This window comes from Oncorhynchus masou, chromosome 22 (assembly GCF_036934945.1).
Source record: "Oncorhynchus masou masou isolate Uvic2021 chromosome 22, UVic_Omas_1.1, whole genome shotgun sequence".
Lineage (NCBI taxonomy): Eukaryota > Metazoa > Chordata > Actinopteri > Salmoniformes > Salmonidae > Oncorhynchus > Oncorhynchus masou.
In genome coordinates, this window is record NC_088233.1 from 38070832 (window position 1) to 38091980 (window position 21149).

Here is a 21149-nt window from a genome sequence, read left to right on the forward strand (position 1 = left end):
TTCTACCCCCTAAGTCATAAGACTGCTAAATAGCCATAAGACTGCTAAATAGTTAATTAAATGATTACCTGCACTATCTGCACTGACCCTATCTTGCACTGACTCTATGCACACTCACAAAACTATATATACACACTTTATACACATACACTCACACAACCCCCCCACCCCCACACACACATCACACACTCTTAGAAAATCTAAAACCTGAAAGGGTTCTTTAGCTGTCCCCATAGGAGAACCCTTCGATGAAACATTTTTGGTTCCAGGTAGAACCCTTTTGGGTTCAATATAGAACCCATTCTACAGATAGTTCTACATGGGACCCAAAGGGGATCCACCTGTAACCAAAAATGGTTATCCTATGAGGACAGCCTAATATCTCTTTTGGAACTTTTTTTTGAAGAGTGCACATGCATACCGACACAACACAAATACACACACACTTTTATACTCATCATATGCTGCTGCTACCCTTTTCTTTATACTTGTTATCTATGCCTAGTCAATTTACTATATTATTATCTATGCCTAGTCAATTTACCCTGCTTTAATGTACATATCTGCCTTTTAACTCTGCATCGTTTGGAAGGGCTCATAAGAAGGCATTTCACAGTAAAGTCTACACCCATTATATTCAGCGCATGTGACAAATACAATTTTATTTTACCTTATTTGAATATGTAGAACTATGAGATGTGGGGGGGGGGGGGATTGATGGTGGGCTTCAGTTAGATTACTTTTAATTTCCACCTCCATTTATTAAAGATAGCCCTCCGGAGAGAAGGAGACTGAAAAGAGCAACAGATGTCTGGATGGCTTCCACTCACTAAATGTGCACTCTGACTAAGCCTAAAGCAGATTTGAAACACTCATTCTCTGGAATGAAAGGAGGTTATTGGATTGGTATTTGTGTAAATTATATTGATGTTTTTGTTGAATTGGATTGATATTGTGTTGAATATATGAGAATAGACACTTCTATTGTACTTCACCCACTCATTAAGCTTTTAAACCTGTTTTCCTTAAGGTTAATAATACTCTATTTAATATTTATATGCTTTATGTGGTCTTCAAGTAAACAGACGGTATGTTGTTTAGACATTAATCCTTTTGGGAATGTGTCTGGAAAGCGCTGGCATGCTTTTTAGGAATTTCTTATGCTGAGCGAGTGCTGGGCAGAACTAAAATGTCTCATTTTAATAATTCTCTGTGGTAGCTTATCATGTTTTCCTGTTAGTAATGTTCAGTGCAGAGAATATACACCTAGCAGGTGTTCTCTAAAGATGGTTTATAACGTGTTGTTTAACCCCCATATGTCGAGCCGATTGTTTGACTCCTAATGTCGACATTCAAACAAACAGCAAACTACAATGTCCAGCAATGCATGTCTTTCCAAAGGTAGATACCTTAGTAGTAGTATTCTTCCAATTAACTACAATTATTTTTCTATTTTCAGGCGGATCAATGGAATGCTCATTTGTTTAAAAGGGCTAAAGGCAGAGGAAAATTAGCTTCAACGTGCTAATTTGATTATTGAAGTCGAAGTAGATCCCTACAAGACTTTGAGGCTTTGAAGAGGAGAAACAAACAAAATATATCAATAGGTTGAAAGACAGATGGAACATAGTAAACCATTAAAAGGGATTACTATCATTAGCAACAAGTACAGAACACATACAGAGACACTTATTCCTACATTCCCACGTGTATCAGTTCATGTGTCATTCACTCTCTCTGTCTTACTCAAATAGAAACAAACTCACTACCTGCAATCATGACAGAAAATGTAAGCTCAAGGATGGATACCCCAACCAACATTTCCTTGGTGGGCCCAGGGGACCCCATATCTCAGTCTTTGGAGTACAAGACTGTGGCAGTGTTCCTGGTTCTGCTGGTCTGTGGACTTGGCATTGTGGGTAATATCATGGTGGTTCTGGTGGTCCTCACCACGCGACACATGCGTACACCCACCAACTGCTACCTGGTCAGCCTGGCCATAGCGGACCTGACCGTGCTGGTGGCTGCTGGTCTGCCTAATGTGTCAGACAGCCTGATGGGCACCTGGGTGTTTGGGCATGCTGGCTGCCTTGGTATCACCTACCTTCAGTATCTTGGCATCAATGTGTCCTCCTGCTCCATTACAGCCTTCACTGTGGAGAGGTAAGTGACACCTCAACTACCGTACCCCATTTACACATCATCAAGTACCAGCCATATACGGTGCATTCAGAAAGTATTCAGACCCCTTGATTTTTTCCAATTATTGTTACATTACAGCCTCACTCTACAACGGAGTAAATATTTATTTTCCCCCTCATCAGTCTACACATAATAACCCATAATGAAAAAAAAGGGTTTTAGAAACATATGCTAATTTATAAAAAATTTAAAAAACGGAAATATCACATTTACATAAGTATTCAGACCCTTCACTCAGTACTTTGGCAGCGATTACAGCCTCAAGTCTTCTTGAGTATGACGCTACAATCTTGGCACATCTGTATTTGTGGAGTTTCTCCCATTCTTCTCTGCAGATCCGTACTCCAGGTTGGATGGGGAGTGTCACTACACTGCTATTTTCAGGTCAATCCAGAGATGTTCAACGGGGTTCAAGTCCGGGCTCTGGCTGGGTCACTCAAGGACATTCAAAGACTTTTCCCGAAGCCACTCCTGCATTGTCTTGGCTGTGTGCTTATGGTCGTTGCCCTGTTGGAAGGTGAACCTTCACCCCAGTCTGAAGTCCTGAGTGCTCTGAAGCAGGTTTTCATTAAGATCTCTTTGTATTTTGCTCCGTTCATCTTTCCCTCAATCCTAACTAGTCTCTCAGTCCCTGTCGCTGAAAAACATCCCCACAGCATGATGCTGCCACCACCATGCTTCACCGTAGGGAAGGTGCCAGGTTTCCTCTAGACGTGACTCTTGGCATTCAGGATAAATACTTCAATCTTGGTTTCATCAGAACAGATCATCTTGTTTCTCATGGTCTGAAAGTCTTTTAGATGTCTTTTGACAAAGTAGGCTGTTGTGCCTTTTACTGAAGAGTGGCTTCCGTCTGGCCACTCTACGATAAAGGCTTGATTGGTGGAGTGCTGCAGAGATGTTTGTCCTTCTGGAAGGTACTCCCATCTCCACAGAGGAACTCTGGAGCTATGTCAGAGTGACCATCAGGTTCTTGGTCACCTCCCTGACCAAGGCCCTTTTCCCCCAATTGCTCAATTTAGCCAGGCGGCCAGCTCTCGGAAGAGTCTTGGTGGTTCCAAACTTCTTCTGTTTAACAATGATGGAGGCCACTGTGTTCTTGGGGACCTTCAATGCTACAGACATTTTTTGTTACCCTTCCCAGATCTGTACCTCAAAACAATCCTGTCTTGGAGCTCTACAGAAAATTATTGTGAACCTCATGGCTTGGTGTTTGCTCTGACATGCACTGTCAACTGTGGGACCTTACATAGACAGGTGTGTGACTTTCCAAATCATGTCCAATCAAATGAATTTACCACATGTGGTCTCCAATCAAATTGAAGAAACATCTCAAGGATGATCAATGGAAACAGGATAGACCTGAGCTCAATTTTGAATGTCATAGTAAAAGGGTCTGTAGCAGTACCAGTCAAAAGTTTGGACACACCTACTCAATCAAGGGTCCTTCTTTATTTTTACTATTTTCTACATTGTATGGAATAACACATATGGAATTATGTAGTAACCAAAAAGTGTTAAACAAATGAAAATATATTTTGGATTTTTGATTATTCCAAGTAGCCACTCTCTGACTTGATGACAGCTTTGCACACTCTCAGCATTATCTCCACCAGCTTTACCTGGAATGCTTTCCCAACAGTCTTTAAGGAGTACCCACATATGCTGAGCACTTGTTGGCATTTTCCTGTTTCCTGTTGATAAACAAATGATAGTCCCATTAAGTGCAAGCCAGATGGGATGCCATATTGCTGCAGAATGCTGTGGTATCCATGCTGGTTAAGTGTGCCTTGAATTCTAAATAAATCACAGACAATGTCACCAGCAAACCAGCCATACACCATCACACCTCCTCCTCCATGCATCATGGTGTGAACCACACATGTGGAGATCATCCGTTCACCTACTCTGCTTTTCACAAAGAGAAGACTGGTAGAACCAAAAATCTCATATTCGGACTCATCAGACCAAAGGACAGATTTCCACGGCTCTAATGTCTATTGCTCATGTTTCTTGGCCCAAGCAAGTTTCTTCTTATTATTGGTGTCTTTTAGTAGGGGTTTCTTTGCGGCAATAAAGGCCTGATTCTCCTCTGAACAGTTGATGTTGAGATGTGTCTGTTAATTAAACTCTGTGAAGCATTTATTTCAGGTTGCAATTTCTGAGGCTGGTAACTCTAATGAACTTATCCTCTGCAGGAGAAGTAACTCTGGGTCTTTATTTCCTGTGGCGGTCGTCATGAGAGCCAGTTTCATCATAGCGCTTGATGGTTTTTTCGACTGCATTTGAAGAAACTTTCAAAGTTCTTGAAATGTTCCTGATTGACTGATCTTCATGTTTTAAAGTAATGATGGACTGTCATTTCTCTTTGCTTATTTGAGCTGTTTTTGCCATAATATAGACTTGGTCTTTTACCAAATAGAACTATCTTCTGTATAACACCCCGACCCTGTCACAACACAACTCTTTGGCTCAAACGCATTAAGAATGAATGAAATTTCACAAATGAATTTTTAACAAGGCACTTGTTAAACCAGCGGGGCCGTATTTTCACGTCCGGATGAAAAGCATGCCTAAAGTACACTGCCTGTTACTCAGGCCCAGAAGCTAGGATACGCATATAATTGGTAGACTTGGATATAATACACTCTAAAGTTTCTAAACCCGTTAAAATAATGTCTGTGAGTATAAGTGTCACTTGTAAGTGTCACTCCATGTGGACTCTACTGTTTGGTGCGCGTGAACTGGAACGCGCTTCACTTTGTTTTTATCCGGTATTGGAAACAGTTTATCCCTTCTTAAATTTGATCATTTATTTATTTTTTAGGATACCTGAGTTTGGATTAGGAACGTTGTTTGAAATGTTTGGACCAAGTTTACAGGTAACTTGTTAGATACTTAGTAGTCATGTTGGGCAAGTTGAAACCGGTGTATTTCTGAATCAAACGTGCCAAATAAATGGACATTGTGGGGATATACAGAAGGACATTATCAAACAAAAGGACCATTTCTGGGACATTTTGGAGTGCCAACAGAAGAAGATCTTCAAAGGTAAGGCGGGGCGCTGACCTCAGATAATCGCATGGTCTGCTTTCGCCGTAAAGCCTTTTTAAAATCGGACACTGCGGCTGGATTAACAAGAAGTTAAGCTTTATTTTGATGTATTACACAAATATTTTCGTGAATCTTGAATATTGATATTTCTGTAGTTTGAATTTGGCGCTCTGCAATTTCACTGGATGTTGTCAAATTGATCCCGCTAAAGGGCGACGCGAAGAGATCACTAACAGTTAATGTCAAGAGTGTGTAAAGCTGTCATCAAGGCATAGAGTGGCTACTTTGATGAACCTCAAATATAAAATATATTTTGATTTGTTTAATACTTTTTTTGTTACTACATGTTTCCATATGTGTTATTTCATAGTTTTGATGTCTTCACTATTATTCTACAATGTAGACAATAGTACAAATAAAGATAAACCCTTGAATGAGTAGGTGTATCCAAACTGTATGTAAATAAGGTATTTCTGTTTTCTTATTTTTATACATTTGCAAAAATGTCTAAAAACCTATTTTGGCTTTGTCATTATTGGATATTGTGTGTAGATTGATGAGGAAACATTTTTAGAATAAGACCGTAATATAACAACATTTGGAAAAAGTGCCAAGGGGTTTGAATGCTTTCCTAATGCACTGTATACAAAAAAATATCTGAATAATTTACTGTATAAACGTCTCTGTAGAACAACATGCCGAAGAGTCTATTATTTGTTCTTCTCCATTTCCAGGTACATTGCTATCTGCCACCCAATGAGGGCCCAGACAGTGTGTACGTTGTCCCGGGCCAAGCGGATCATTGCAGGGGTGTGGGTGTTCACCTGTGTCTACTGCTTGCTGTGGTTCTTCCTGGTGGACATCCAGGTAATGAAGGACAGCACCATCCAGTGTGGCTACAAGGTGTCCCGTGACCTCTACCTCCCCATTTACCTCATTGACTTTGCCATCTTCTACGTGATCCCTCTGCTCCTGGCCATAGTCCTGTACGGCCTTATTGCCCGCGTCCTGTACCTCAACCAACTTCCCAACCGGCCCGACGCGGGTACAGTCTCTGCTGGCGCCACCACGCTCCGCAGGAGCTGCAAGGAACCAGCAGACGAAGGAAAAGAGGGTCGTCAAGGCCGCCCGAAGAGTGTGCTCTTCTCCAGGAAACAGGTGCGTGTGTCAACGAATATGGAGCACCCTTTATTTTATGTAACCTTTATTTTGACAGAGAGTCATAGCTTACTGAGACCAAATTGTCTTCCACAGAGGAGCCTTGTAATTACAAAGATTATACAAATCACACTAAGAAAAGCAAAACAGAGAGACACAATTCAATCATAGAAAAACACATTCTTCAGTAAAAGGGTCCTCAATCAGCTGTCTGAATGGCCCTAGAGGCACCGAATCCTTCAGTTTCAGAGAGCTTTGGAAATTATTCCACAAGTAAGGTGCAAACAACTAAAAGCAGATTGACCTACAGTAACTCAGTGGAGATCGAAGGGATCCCCAGTGCAAGCCATCCCTGAGACTGGGTCTGGCAGCTCGGACGTCTGTATGTTAACAATGAAGTTACGGTGGAAGTTTGTGCAATGGATCGATTTACAAGACTTTAAAGAAGTCTAGCCTGTTTTCTAATACAAAATATTTTGCCCGGGGGTCAGCAGTTTTTATTATGTCAGTTATTGACAGTCACTCAATTTGCCATTGTCAGCCAACAATTTTTTGATTTGTAGTGTGTCAGTGTCCTCTACTGTCTCCTTTCTCATTATTTTGTTAAAAATAGTAGATCATAAACACTTTGTGTTTCAATTATTCAAAAACAAAGGATTCTTCACCCGGTAGTGGTTCTGAAAAGTTGTCTATAGTCATTTCCATATTGATTACCAGAGTTTTTGTCAATGACCTAGAACAAGAATTCGATCAATTGATTTGAAAAAAATGGTGTTGCTAAATTAGTCTAGCCAGCTATCAAAACTTGTAGTAATTATGGCCGAATACCAACCAGGCATGCAGGGCACATGCCCATGGGCCATGACCTCCAGGGGGCCCCCATTTATTTTGTCACTCTCACTCAGATATCATATTAACATGGCATAAGTTATGACAAAATGTGTAGAATTGCTGGAATTTAGCTTTAAAATGTGTTATGTAATCCCGGGCAAGAAAACAAAATACTGTCACTCTCAGAACGGGGAACTAACAAAGAGTCACTGACAACAGGCAAAACGAAACAGGTGGGGTTTTAGGAGGGTTCTAAAAGACATTCATGGAGGTGTCCACTGAAAGTTGACTAACAACAACAACTGGAATCTAAAAGACACCCACCACGAGCTCCCAATAAATTTGCCCAAGAAGAGGCAAACAAAAAAGAAACCCACACCAAACTTAAAGACAGGAAGCAAACCAAAAAGTTGAGCAAAACAAAAACAGGGAGGATCAAATAAAGGATTGTTTGTCTAGAAGTTAAAATAGGGAGCGCCAACTAAACTCTTGAATACCATTAGGGCCAGCAAAGGTGAAACACTAATGAGATGGCAACCAGCACAGGTGTAACACATACTGATTAACAATGTGACACCAAACGGTGCACCAAACTCATCAATATGCTTTTTGAAAGATAGCTTTTCGTCAATCCAGATGCCCAGATATTTATAATTGGCATGATCAATGTGGGCACCATCCAATGCAAACATCATCAGATACATTTTTTTGTGTTTTGGAATATAATATACTTGGTTCAGACAGGATAGACCACGCATTCATTCAACCATTAGAAAAAGATTACAATACATACAATATGTTAGTCTTAGCATTAGGCTCTGCTCCTTCAGGGTATCTCACTGGCTCATGTTAATTTTAAAGGCCCAGTGCAGTCAAAAACGTGTATTTATATATACAAAGGTATGTGGACATGCCTTCAAAATGTTGTGGATTTGGCTATTTCAGCCACACCCGTTGCTGACAGGTGTATAAAATCTGGCCCACAGCCATGTGATCTCCATACTCAAATATTGACAGTAAAATGGCCTTACTGAAGAGCTTAGTGACTTTCAAAGTGTCGTGGAAATTTCCTTAATTACCAAATGATGAGAGAGCAAATCACACACCAGTCAGAGTTATGCTTAATCTTCACCTTTAATAATAATTAAGCTTTTGCAATAGCATTTTGACTTTCAACAGTTCAGTATCTCTAATGAAAAGTTGAGAGTGCTCAACATAATGCCAACTGGGATCCTTTACAGCAAAGATCCATCCCCACCCCCCCTAGACGACATGCCAAACCACAGGTCACAAAGAAAGACTTTACTTCAGAGAGGAACATCCCCTAGCCAGAATTGGCTATAAATTATCATTCAGTTTGGTCTCCTAAACAAAGCTCTTATCTCATCCTTGGTACAAAATGGTACCAAGACATTACCCCCACCCAATGATATATATCAAATTGTCATTTTAGATACCCCATCCTAAATACAACCAATTCTGGACAAGCTCATGGAGAGGAAAGTGAGCTTCTAGGTCAAGATAGGGCAACGAGAGAGGGAACATAGAATAGTTCCAGACACTGCCATCCTCCTCTCCCCGATGGGAAAAGTAGGGAGTGACTGGCACACAGACACAGTGGAGCCAAAAGATAATTGGTTCCCCATCAATCATCCCTTCACATGGTTTAAAATATACATAAGATAAGATAAGTTTACACATGATGACACCTTGACCTCTCCCCTCTCTGCGGCCCAAGCAAATTAGTCTTGACAGAGAACAGATAATTGCAAATGGCCACCACTATAGTACAGAATACATTCTTATGAGAAATAACTCATAAGCATATCATGAAAATAAAACATCTTATCTATGTTACCCAACTTAATCCCCAACAAACGTGACACCATCATAGGATGCCACCTTTCCAACAAGTCAGTTTGTCACGTTTATGCCCTGCTAGATTTCTAGCCGCCCCATGACAAAAATGCGTAGAATTGCTGGAATATAGCTAAAACAAAGTTTTCCTGCTAATTTGTGTTTTCTTTATGTATTATTTCTTACATTGACAGAAAATCTTACATTGATGAAAATCTTATTACATACAGCCGGAAATAACTATTGGATATCAGCGCGATGTCAATTTACAATTTACACTACGACCAGGAATACAACTTTCCCAAAGCGCATCCTTTGTCCGCACCACCCAGGGCATTTCAACTGATTCCAGAGGCCGACCCAAAACAACAGCGCCGGAGAAGATGGAGACAGAGTCGTGCACACCAACCACCACTTCCGAGTATATTACTCGCTAATGTCCGGTCCCTAGATAACAAGTTCGACAAAATCGGAGCAAGGGTTGCTTTCCAAAGAGACATCAGAGATTGTAACATACTCTGTTTCACGGAAACATGCATAACCTCTATCGGGATATGCTGTCATAGTCAATACAGCCACTGGATTGTCAGTGCGTCACGTCGACAGGAATAAACATCAAGCCGACAGGAATAAACGACTCATGGTGTAATTGTAACAACATACAGGAACTCAAATTATTTTGTCCACCTGACCTAGAATTGCTCACAATCAAATGCAGACCATATTATCACCCAAGAGAATTCTCTTAGATTGTCACAGCCGTGTATTTCCCACTTCAAGCCGATACCACAATGGCCCTCAAGGAACTTCACTGGACTTTATGCAAACTGGAAACCATATATCCTGAGTCTCCATTTATTGTAGCTGGGGATTTTAACAAAGCAAATTTGAGAACAAGGCTATTTAAATTCTATCAGCATATCGACTGTAGCACTCACGCTGGAAAAACACTGGACCACTGTTACTCTAACTTCCGTGATTCGCTGAGTGAGTTTTTATAAGGAAGTGTATATGAGATGGTGTACCCACTGTGACTACTAAAACCTGCCCAAACCAGAAACCATTGATAGATGGCGGCATTCGCGCAAAGCACCACATTTAACCATGGAAAGATGACTGGGAATATGGCGAATACAAAGAGTATAGTTATTCCCTCTGCAAGGCAATCAAACAAGCAAAATGTGAGCATAGAGACAAAGTGGAGTCGCAATTCAACAGCTCAGACACGAGATGTATGTGACAGGGTCAAGAGACAATCAAGGACTACAGCCACGTCACGGACACCGACATCTTGCTTCCAGACAAACTAAACACCTTCTTTGCCCCCTTTGAAGATAATACAGTGCCACCGACATGGCCCGCTTCCAAGGACTGTGGGCTCTACTTCTCCGTGTTACCACTCGCAAGGCTGCCGGCCCAGACGGAATCCCTGGCTGCGTCCTCAGAGCCCGGGTAGACCAGCTGGCTGGTATGTTCACGAACATTTTCAATCTCTCCCTATCCCAGTCGGCTGTCCCAGTTGCTTTAAGATGTCCACCATTGACTAGCACTCACTTCTGTCATAATTTTTTTGTTTATTTTTAATTCACCTTTATTTAACCAGACAGGCCAGTTGAGAACAAGTTCTCATTTACAACTGCAACCTGGCCAAGATAAAGCAAAGCAGTGTGACACAAACAGCACAGAGTTACACATGGGATAAACAAAAATATAACACAATAGAAAAATCTATATACTGTGTGTTCAAGTGTAGTGAGATTAGGGAGATAAGGCAATAAATAGGCCATAGTGGAAAAATAATTACAATTCAGCAATTAAACACTGGGGTTATAGATGTATAGAAGATGAATGTGCAAGTAGAGATACTGGGGTGCAAAGGAGCAATAAATAAATAATAATAATATGGAGATGAGGTAGTTGGGTGGGCTATTTACAGATGGGCTGTGTACAGGTGCTCTGACAGCTGATGCTTAAAGTCAGTGAGGGAAATATAAGGCTCCAGCTTCAGTGATTTTTGCAATTGGTTCCAGTCATTGGCAGCAGAGAACTGTAAGGAAAGGCGGCCAAAGGAGGTGTTGGCTTTGAAGATAACCAGTGAAATATACCTGCTGGAGCGCGTGCTACGGGTGGGTGCTACTATGCTGACCAGTGAGCTAAGATAAGGTGGGGCTTTAACTAGCAAAGACTTATAGATGACCTGGAGCCAGTGGGTTTGGTGACAAGTATGAAGCGAGGGCCAGCCAACGAGAGCATACACATCGCATTGGTCGGTAGTATATGGGATTTGGTGACAAAACGGATGGCACTGTGACTACATCCAATTTGCTGAGTAGAGTGTTTTGTAAATGACATCGCCGAAGGTACGTTTGGCAGCATGAGTGAAGGATGCTTTGTTGCAAAATGAAGTGTTTTGATCATATCACCTCCACCCTACTTGCTACCCTAGACCCACTCCAATTTGCTTACCCCCCCCCCCCAACAGGTTTACAGACAATGTAATTGCCATCACACTGCACTCCGCCCTATCCCATCTGGAAAAGAGGAATACCTATGTAAGACTATATTCATTGACTATATCTCAGCATTCACCATAGCACCCTTCAAGTTCATCATTAAGCTTGAGGCCCTGGGTCTCAACCCCTCCCTGAGCAATTGGGTCCTGGACTTCCTGATGGGCCGCCCCCAGTTGGTGAAGGTAGGAAACAACAACTCCACTTCGCTGATCCTCAACACTGGGGCCCCACAAGGGTGCGTGCTCAGCCCCCTCCTGTATTCCGTGTTCACACATGACTGCATGGCCATGCACGCCTCCAACTCAATCATCAAGTTTTCAGACGACACAACAGTAGTAGGCTTGATTACCAACAACGGCGAGACAGCCTACAGGAAGGAGGTGAGGGCTCATGGAGTGTGGTGTCAGGAAAATAACCTCTCACTCAACGTCAACAAAAGAAAGGAGATGATCGTGGACTTCAGGAAACAGCAGAGGGTGCACCCCCTCATCCACATCGACGGGACAGCAATGGAGAGGTGGAAAGTTTTAAGTTTCTCGGCCTACACATCACAGACAAACTGAAATGGTCCACCCACACAGACAGTGTGTTGAAGAAGGCGCAACAGCGCCTCTTCAACCTCAGGAGGCTGAACAAATTTGGCTTGTCACCTAAAACCCCCATAAACTTTTCCAGATGTACAATTGAGAGCATATCATCGCCTGGTAGGGCAACTGCACTGTCCACAACCGCAGGGATCTCCAGAGGGTGGTGCGGTCTGCACAATGCACCACCGGGGGTAAACTACCCGCCTTCCAGGACACCTACAGCACCCGATATCACAGGAAGGCCAAAAAGATCATCAAGGTCAACAACCACCCGAGCCATTGCCTGTTCACCCCACTACCATCCAGAAGGCGAGTTCAGTAAAGGTGCATCAACGCTGGGACCGAGAGACAGCTTCTATCTCAAGGCCATCAGACTGTTAAACTAGCACAGACAGGCTGCTGCCTACATACAGACTTGAAATGATTGGCCACTTTAATAATGTCACTTTAATAACGTTTACATATTTTGCATTACTCATCTCATATGCATATACTGTATTCTATACTATCTATTGCATCTTAGTTTATGCCGCTCTGTCATTGCTCATCCATATATTTATATATTCTTATTCCATTCCTTTACTTAGATTTGTGTGTATTAGGTATTTGTTGTAGAATTGTTAGATATTACTTGTTAGATATTACTGCACTGTCTGAACTAGAAGCACAAGGATTTCGCCACACTTGCAATAACATATGTTAACCATGTGTATGTGACCAATAGAATTTGATATGATTTAGAGTTTCCCCGGTCAACTGTAAGTGCTGTTATTGTGAAGTGGAAACGTCTAGGAGCAACAATGGCTCAGTTGTGAATTGGTAGGCCACACAAGCTCACAGAAATGGACACCAGAGTGCTGAAGCATGTAGTGCATATACATCTTCTGTCCTCAGTTGCAACACTCAATAACGAGTTCAAAACTGCCTCTGGTTGCAACGTCAGCACAATAACTTTTCATCGGGAGCTTCATGAAATCGGTTTCCATGGCCGAGCAGCCGCACACAAGCCTAAGATCACCATGAGCAATGCCAAGCATCAGTTGGAGTGGTGTAAAGCTTACCACCATTGGACTCAGTGGAAGTGGAAATGCATTCTCTGGAATGATGAATCATGCTTCACCATCTGGCAGTCCAACGACGAATCTGGGTTTGGTGGATGCCAGGAGAACGCTACCTGCCCGAATGCATAGTGACAACTGTAAAGTTTGGTGGAGGAGGAATAATGGTCTGGGGCTGGTTTTTATGGTTTGGGCTAGGTCCCTTAGTTCCAGTGAAGGGAAATCTTAGCTACAGCATGCAATGTCATTCTAGACAATTCTGTGATTCCAACTTTGTTGCAACAGTTTCGGGAAGGCCCTTTCCTGTTTCAGCATGACAATTCCCCCATGCACAAAGTGAGGTCCATGGTTTGTCGAGATCGGTATGGAAGAACTTGACTGGCCTGCACAGAGCCCTGACCTCAACCCTATCTTTCACCTTTGGGATGAATTGGAACACAAACTGCGAGCCAGGCTGTTAAAGCAGCAAAGGGGGGGACCAGCTTCACATTAATGCCCATGAGTTTGGAATGATATGTTCGGCGAGCAGGTGCCCACATAATTTGGGTCATGTTGTTTACATACAGTATATATATTATATTATGAGGTTGAGATAATACTGTGAAATTGTACAAATTTTGATAATGCCATTTTAGCGTGATGCATGAAACACAACAAGAATCTCACTGCCAATAGGTACTCATCACAGTGGGAGGTTGATCCTTCTCTTACTAGAACAAAAACGATACCTGCTGCGTGCCGTCCCGGTAGCAACATACCTATTGATTCTCCTAGTAGAATCACAATTCTCGTTAGTGACCAATAACTTGACTTTGAGCCAAAAGAACCCATACATAGGGGAGCCCCCCAAAAAAGCGGGCACCTCCATACATCCACTGATGAGCCAGTCACACTTCATATGCAAAGTATGCTATGGGATGGTAGCTACTGCCACCTTCTAGTTTTGAGTATTTTAACAAGGTTGAGTGGCTGACTACTTCCAAGGTCTTTGCGGTTTGAACAGAAAAGAGATTGATTGCCAACACTTTGTTCAGAGGTGCTAAGTACTGTTGACAGGCAAATGTTTGCCAACACTACCTGTGCGTCTGAGTTTTATGAGTCTATAGACAAGCTTTAAGTCTGAGCCTTAAAGCTTGTGCTTCAATCTAAGTAATGTATTACAAAATGGCAATCAAAATTTGCCAATTTAAGCTAGAGATACCTGTTTTTTTGCAATCCACCGTATCTTCCTTTGTCAGACTTCCTCATCTGCGGTGGAAGGTGGCCAAGCTACAGATGATGTTCGTCAGACCATGAGACATCCCGAAAATCAGTCTTCTCATCAAAATGTCTGTAGCATCCAAAATGTTTGGCCTACAAACAACTATGACCACTATATGGAAAGATGAGACTCTCATGAACACAATACTGTTTTCTGTTTTGCTCCACGACTCCCAAGAAGTTGTTACCGCCGATGTGTCAACTTCTGTCTGTAGTGTCCGAACTGTTTGGTCTACAAACGTTTATGACAACGCTATGGAAAGGGGAGTTTATCACAAATTATCACAAATACGATGGTGTTCTCTGTTTTGCTATATGACCCCCACAAGTTTCACGGGACTCGTCTGAAGGTAACTGGTACAGGCTGAAATCCCGGGCGATTCCTTTGGACACCACCGCCCGTAAGGGAATGGCCTCGGGATACCGGGTGGCATAGTCTAAGATTACCAGGATGTACCGGTGTCCTCGTGCTGTTTTTATCAGGGGTCCCACTATGTCCATGGCAATGCGTTCAAAGGGCACCTCGATGATCGGTAGGGGGACCAGTGGGTTTCGGAAGTGTGCCTTTGGGGCAGTCATTTGACACTCCGGAAGCTGCGACAGTAGTCTTCCACGGCCCTCCTCATCCCGGGCCAGTGGAACAGGGTGGCGATCTGTTCCCGGGTCATCACCATTCCCAGGTGCGCCCGCAACAGGTGGGTGTGGGCCAGCTGAAGAACAGTTCCCACGTACCATCGGGGTAGCAGCAATACCTCTCGAAGTTCCTCCTGTTGGCTTGATTTGGAAATGGGGGTATCATCAGTCACTCACCCCCGGAAGTAGCTGGGCTGTTATCACTTGGGCTGTGGCGACTTTCAAGTCAGGGTCCTCCCACTGGGCCGTCCCAAATTGTCCCCACAGTTGGCCCCCAGAGGGTGTCTCGACTGGCCCCTCGATATCGAGGAGAGGGAAGCTGGGCTCTTCCTCCCGTGGTTCCACAGGGGGTTGGGTTCCAGCACCCCCCTGATTCCGACTCCAGACCCGTAGATACAGGTTGGTCAACCGTTTGCTTCCGGGTCGCACAGGAGATGGGTCATCCTCGCTCTCGTCTCCGGACTGCTCGTACCTTCTTCCTCAGTTCGTGCCCCCACAGGGCCACGAACAGTGGACAATCTCGTCCCACTAGGAGAGGTACCGGCAACTCTGGTACTGCACCCACCATCAACTTGCATTTCCCTTGTGGCGTCACGATGTTGGCCCATACGGTTGGATACCGCTTTGTGTCCCCTTGAACACAGGAAATGGACATCTCCCTGCCACATTCGGTCTCCTGGTTCAGCAGGCTCATGGTTACGAGGGTAACCAGACTTCCAGAGTCTAATAGAGCTTCCGTGTCATGTCCGTCAACCTTCACTGGGACCATGGGTGCAGTTGATTCGTGGTGTACCCAACAGAAGATGACGTAGTTCACTGCGTGATCCCCCTCGCTTCCAGGGCTTGCTGATGGCATCGACTTCCCTCGAGCCGGGCAATTCCAGGCCATGTGCCCCCGGGTGCCACACTCAAAACACCTTTGTTCTCCATCTATCTGGAGTTGTCGGTGGCAGGTTGGCCCTACCCCAGCCGTCTCTCCATGGGTTTGCGGTCCTTTGGCCCTACCGACTGTCAGTTCGGGGTACTCAGCAGTGGGGCTGTCCTTCCGACTCCTCAAATGGGTCGCCGACAAGGCCCGACTCCCACTCAGCAGGGCCTGAGCATTCTGATGCGTCTCCACTGCTTCCAGGAGGCCCTCCAAGGTCTGGGGCGCGCATAGACTTGCTGCCCTCTTCATGTCGTGGGGTAGTGACCGTAGGAAGCGATCCAGGACCACTTTGTCTAGGATAGAGAGGGTGGATACATCGGTTAGGAGCCCTCCCCTGGTGACGCATAGTAGGTCGCTCATCTGGGCTCGGGGGGATGCGTCGGCTACGAACCTCCAGTTGTGGAATAGTTGAGCCTGATGGGCCAGGCTATACCTGTAGCGGCTGAGTATCTCCCATTTGAGTCCGTCGTAGTTAGCCGCCTGTTCATCATTCACTTCCCAATAAGCCTTTCGAGCATTTCCAGAGAGGAACGGGGCCAGCAGACTGGGCCACTTCTGCCTTAGCCATCCTTCTCCTAGTGCTGTCCGTTCAAACATACAGAGGTAGTTTTCGATGTCGTCATCTTCTGTTAGCTTGATTAAAAACTGGTTAGGATGTGATTCAGTAGACGTTCCTCCTTGTAGCTTCCTCATTTCCTCAATGAGGCGGACGTTTTGTAGCCGCTGTTCCTCCAGTGTTCGTTCTTGAACCGCCTGTTGGGTTTGTTGGGCCCGGATGAACTGACCTATCAACTTGTCCATGCTGATGCTGTGTAAACGTCAACCCTGATCTGACCACGTTGTCAGAGTGCCCGCATTCTCCACCACTTGTTGTAGCAGACCAGGGGGTTGGGTCAAAACGTTTACACAGATCAGACACAGACAGAGTAGGATTAGCTCAGTTTCAAAGGTGTATAGTCCCCAACTATACGGGAGTCCTTTCTTCCCCCAATCTCTCCCCTGTGTGCTGACCTTCTGGCAGCTTTATGGGACTTGTACAGCTGGTGAGCAATCAGCCCTTGATTACTTACAAATTCCCAATCAGCCCCAATTAGTCCTGGCCGGAGAATCTGTCGAGACCTGGCACATCCAGCAGATGGAGCCATTGCCTCGTGATGTATACTCTGTCTGTCACCAGGCCTCGACGAGTCTCCCCCTGGTGGCTGACCTGCTGTACGCCACAATACACACATCAATCTACATACAATACCCCATAATGACAAATCAAACTCACGTTTTTAGAAATGTTTGAAAGCAGATGTTCGATCGGGTTCAAGTCCAGGCTCTCGCTGGGCCACTCAAGGACATTCAGAGACTTGATCCGAAGCCACCCCTGCGTTGACTTGGCAGTGCGCTTTGGAGCAGGTTATCATCAAGGATCTCTCTGTGCTTTGCTTTTTCATCTTTCTGTCGATTCTGATTGGTCTCCCAGTCCCTGCAACTGAAAAACATCCCACAGCAAGATGCTGCCTCCACCATGCTTCACTGTAGGGATGATGCCAGGTGTCCTCCAGATGTGACACTTGGCATTCAAGCAAAAGAGTTCAATCTTGGTTTCATCAGACCAGAGAATCTTGTTTCCCCTGGTCTGAGAGTCTTTAGGTGCATTTTGGCAAACTCCAAGAGGGGTGTCATGTGCCTTTTACTGAGGAGTGGCTTCCGTCTGGTCACGCTATCATGAAGGCCTGATTGGTGGAGTGCTGCAGAGATGGTTGTCCTTCTGGAAGGTTCTCCTATCTCCTACCTAGGAACTCATAGTGACCATCGGGTTCTTGGTCACCTCCCTGACCAAGACCCTTGTCCCCCGATTGCTCAGTTTGGATGGTTGGCCAGCGCTAGGAAGAGTCTTGGTGGTTCCAAACGTTTTCCATTTAAGAAATGGAGGCCACTGTGTTCTTGTGGACATTCAATGCTGCAGAAATGTTTTGGTACCCTTCCCCAGATCTGTCTGTGCCTCGACACAATTGTGTCTCGAAGCTCTACGGACAATTTGTTTGGCCTCATGGCTTGGTTTTTGCTCTGACATGCACTGTCAACTGTGGGACCTTAAATAGACAGGCGTGTGCCTTTCCAAATCATGTCCAATCAATTGAATTTACCACATGTGGACTCCAACCAAGTTGTAGAAACATCTCAAGGATTATCAATGGAAACAGGATGCACCTGAGCTCAATTTAGAGTCTTATAGCATAGGGTCTGAACACATGTAAATAAGGCATGTCTGTTTTTTATTTTTAATAAATCTGCAAACATTCTAAAATAATGTTTTCGCTTTGTCATTAATGAGTACTGTGTGTAGATTGCTGTCATTTATTATTATTATTTTTCCATTCATTATTGAATAAGGCTAACGTAACAAAATGTGGGAAATGTCAAGGGGTCTGAAGGAAATGTATATATATTATTGAATGAATCGGTAGGCTAATAAAGTTATATAAAATGGTATACAGTGGGGCAAAAAAGTATTTAGTCAGCCACCAATTGTGCAAGTTCTCCCACTTAAAAAGATGAGAAGCCTGTAATTTTCATCATAGACACCTGTACACTTCAACTATAACAGACAAATTGAGAAAAACAAATCCAGAAAATCTCATTGTAGGATTTTTAATGAATTTATTTGCAAATTATGGTGGAAAATAAGTATTTGGTCACCTACAAACAAGCAAGATTTCTAGCTCTCAAAGACCTGTAACTTCTTCTTTAAGGGGCTCCTCTGTCCTCCACTCGTTACCTGTATTAATGGCACCTGTTTGAACTTGTTAACAGTATAAAAGACACCTGTCCACAAACTCAAACACTCACACTCCAAACTCCACTACGGCCAAGACCAAAGAGCTGTCAAAGGACACCAGAAACAAAATTGTAGACCTGCACCAGGATGGGAAGACTGAATCCGCAATAGGTAAGCAGCTTGGTTTGAAGAAATCAACTGTCAATTATTAGGAAATGGAAGACATACAAGACCACTGATAATTTACATTTACATTACATTTAAGTCATTTAGCAGACGCTCTTATCCAGAGCGACTTACAAATTGGTGAATTCACCTTCTGACATCCAGTGGAACAGCCACTTTACAATAGTGCATCTAAATTATTTAAGGGGGGGGAGTGAGAAGGATTACTTATCCTATCCTAGGTATTCCTTGAAGAGGTGGGGTTTCAGGTGTCTCCGGAAGGTGGTGATTGACTCCGCTGTCCTGGCGTCGTGAGGGAGTTTGTTCCACCATTGGGGGGCCAGAGCAGCGAACAGTTTTGACTGGGCTGAGCGGGAACTGTACTTCCTCAGTGGTAGGGAGGCGAGCAGGCCAGAGGTGGATGAACGCAGTGCCCTTGTTTGGGTGTAGGGCCTGATCAGAGCCTGGAGGTACTGCGGTGCCGTTCCCCTCACAGCTCCGTAGGCAAGCACCATGGTCTTGTAGCGGATGCGAGCTTCAACTGGAAGCCAGTGGAGAGAGCGGAGGAGCGGGGTGACGTGAGAGAACTTGGGAAGGTTGAACACCAGACGGGCTGCGGCGTTCTGGATGAGTTGTAGGGGTTTAATGGCACAGGCAGGGAGCCCAGCCAACAGCGAGTTGCAGTAATCCAGACGGGAGATGACAAGTGCCTGGATTAGGACCTGCGCCGCTTCCTGTGTGAGGCAGGGTCATACTCTGCGGATGTTGTAGAGCATGAACCTACAGGAACGGGCCACCGCCATGATGTTAGTTGAGAACGACAGGGTGTTGTCCAGGATCACGCCAAGGTTCTTAGCGCTCTGGGAGGAGGACACAATGGAGTTGTCAACCGTGATGGCGAGATCATGGAACGGGCAGTCCTTCCCCGGGAGGAAGAGCAGCTCCGTCTTGCCGAGTTCAGCTTGAGGTGGTGATCCGTCATCCACACTGATATGTCTGCCAGACATGCAGAGATGCGATTCGCCACCTGGTCATCAGAAGGGGGAAAGGAGAAGATTAATTGTGTGTCGTCTGTATAGCAATGATAGGAGAGACCATGTGAGGTTATGACAGAGCCAAGTGACTTGGTGTATAGCGAGAATAGGAGAGGGCCTAGAACAGAGCCCTGGGGGTCACCAGTGGTGAGAGCGCGTGGCGAGGAGACAGATTCTTGCCACGCCACCTGGTAGGAGCGACCTGTCAGGTAGGACGCAATCCAAGCGTGGGCCGCGCCGGAGATGCCCAACTCGGAGAGGGTGGAGAGGAGGATCTGATGGTTCACAGTATCGAAGGCAGCCGATAGGTCTAGAAGGATGAGAGCAGAGGAGAGAGAGTTAGCTTTAGCAGTGCGGAGCGCCTCCGTGATACAGAGAAGAGCAGTCTCAGTTGAATGACTAGTCTTGAAACCTGATTGATTTGGATCAAGAAGGTCATTCTGAGAGAGATAGCGGGAGAGCTGGCCAAGGACGGCACGTTCAAGAGTTTTGGAGAGAAAAGAAAGAAGGGATACTGGTCTGTAGTTGTTGACATCGGAGGGATCGAGTGTAGGTTTTTTCAGAAGGGGTGCAACTCTCGCTCTCTTGAAGACGGAAGGGACGTAGCCAGCGGTCAGGGATGAGTTGATGAGCGAGGTGAGGTAAGGGAGAAGGTCTCCGGAAATGGTCTGGAGAAGAGAGGAGGGGATAGGGTCAAGCGGGCAGGTTGTTGGGCGGCCGGCCGTCACAAGAAGCGAGATTTCATCTGGAGAGAGAGGGGAGAAAGAGGTCAGAGCACAGGGTAGGGCAGTGTGAGCAGAACCAGCGGTGTTGTTTGACTTAGCAAACGAGGATCGGATGTCGTCGACCTTCTTTTCAAAATGGTTGACGAAGTCATCTGCAGAGAGGGAGGAGGGGGAGGGGGAGGAGGATTCAGGAGGGAGGAGAAGGTGGCAAAGAGCTTCCTAGGGTTAGAGGCAGATGCTTGGAATTTAGAGTGGTAGAAAGTGGCTTTAGCAGCAGAGACAGAGGAGGTAAATGTAGAGAGGAGGGAGTGAAAGGATGCCAGGTCCGCAGGGAGGCGGTTTTCCTCCATTTCCGCTCGGCTGCCCGGAGCTCT

General features: G+C 44.7%; 1 protein-coding gene across 1 annotated transcript in view; it reads left to right on the forward strand.

Annotated features, from left to right (window-relative positions):
- The first annotated feature begins 1777 nt into the window (after positions 1–1777).
- Positions 1778–21149, forward strand: part of LOC135508720 (thyrotropin-releasing hormone receptor-like) — a 29657-nt gene continuing 10285 nt past the window's right edge. Inside the window, exons 1-2 of the mRNA XM_064928952.1 lie at positions 1778–2163; positions 5991–6414. Coding sequence (XP_064785024.1) covers positions 1778–2163; positions 5991–6414 — 810 coding nt within the window. The remainder of the gene's footprint in view (positions 2164–5990; positions 6415–21149) is intronic.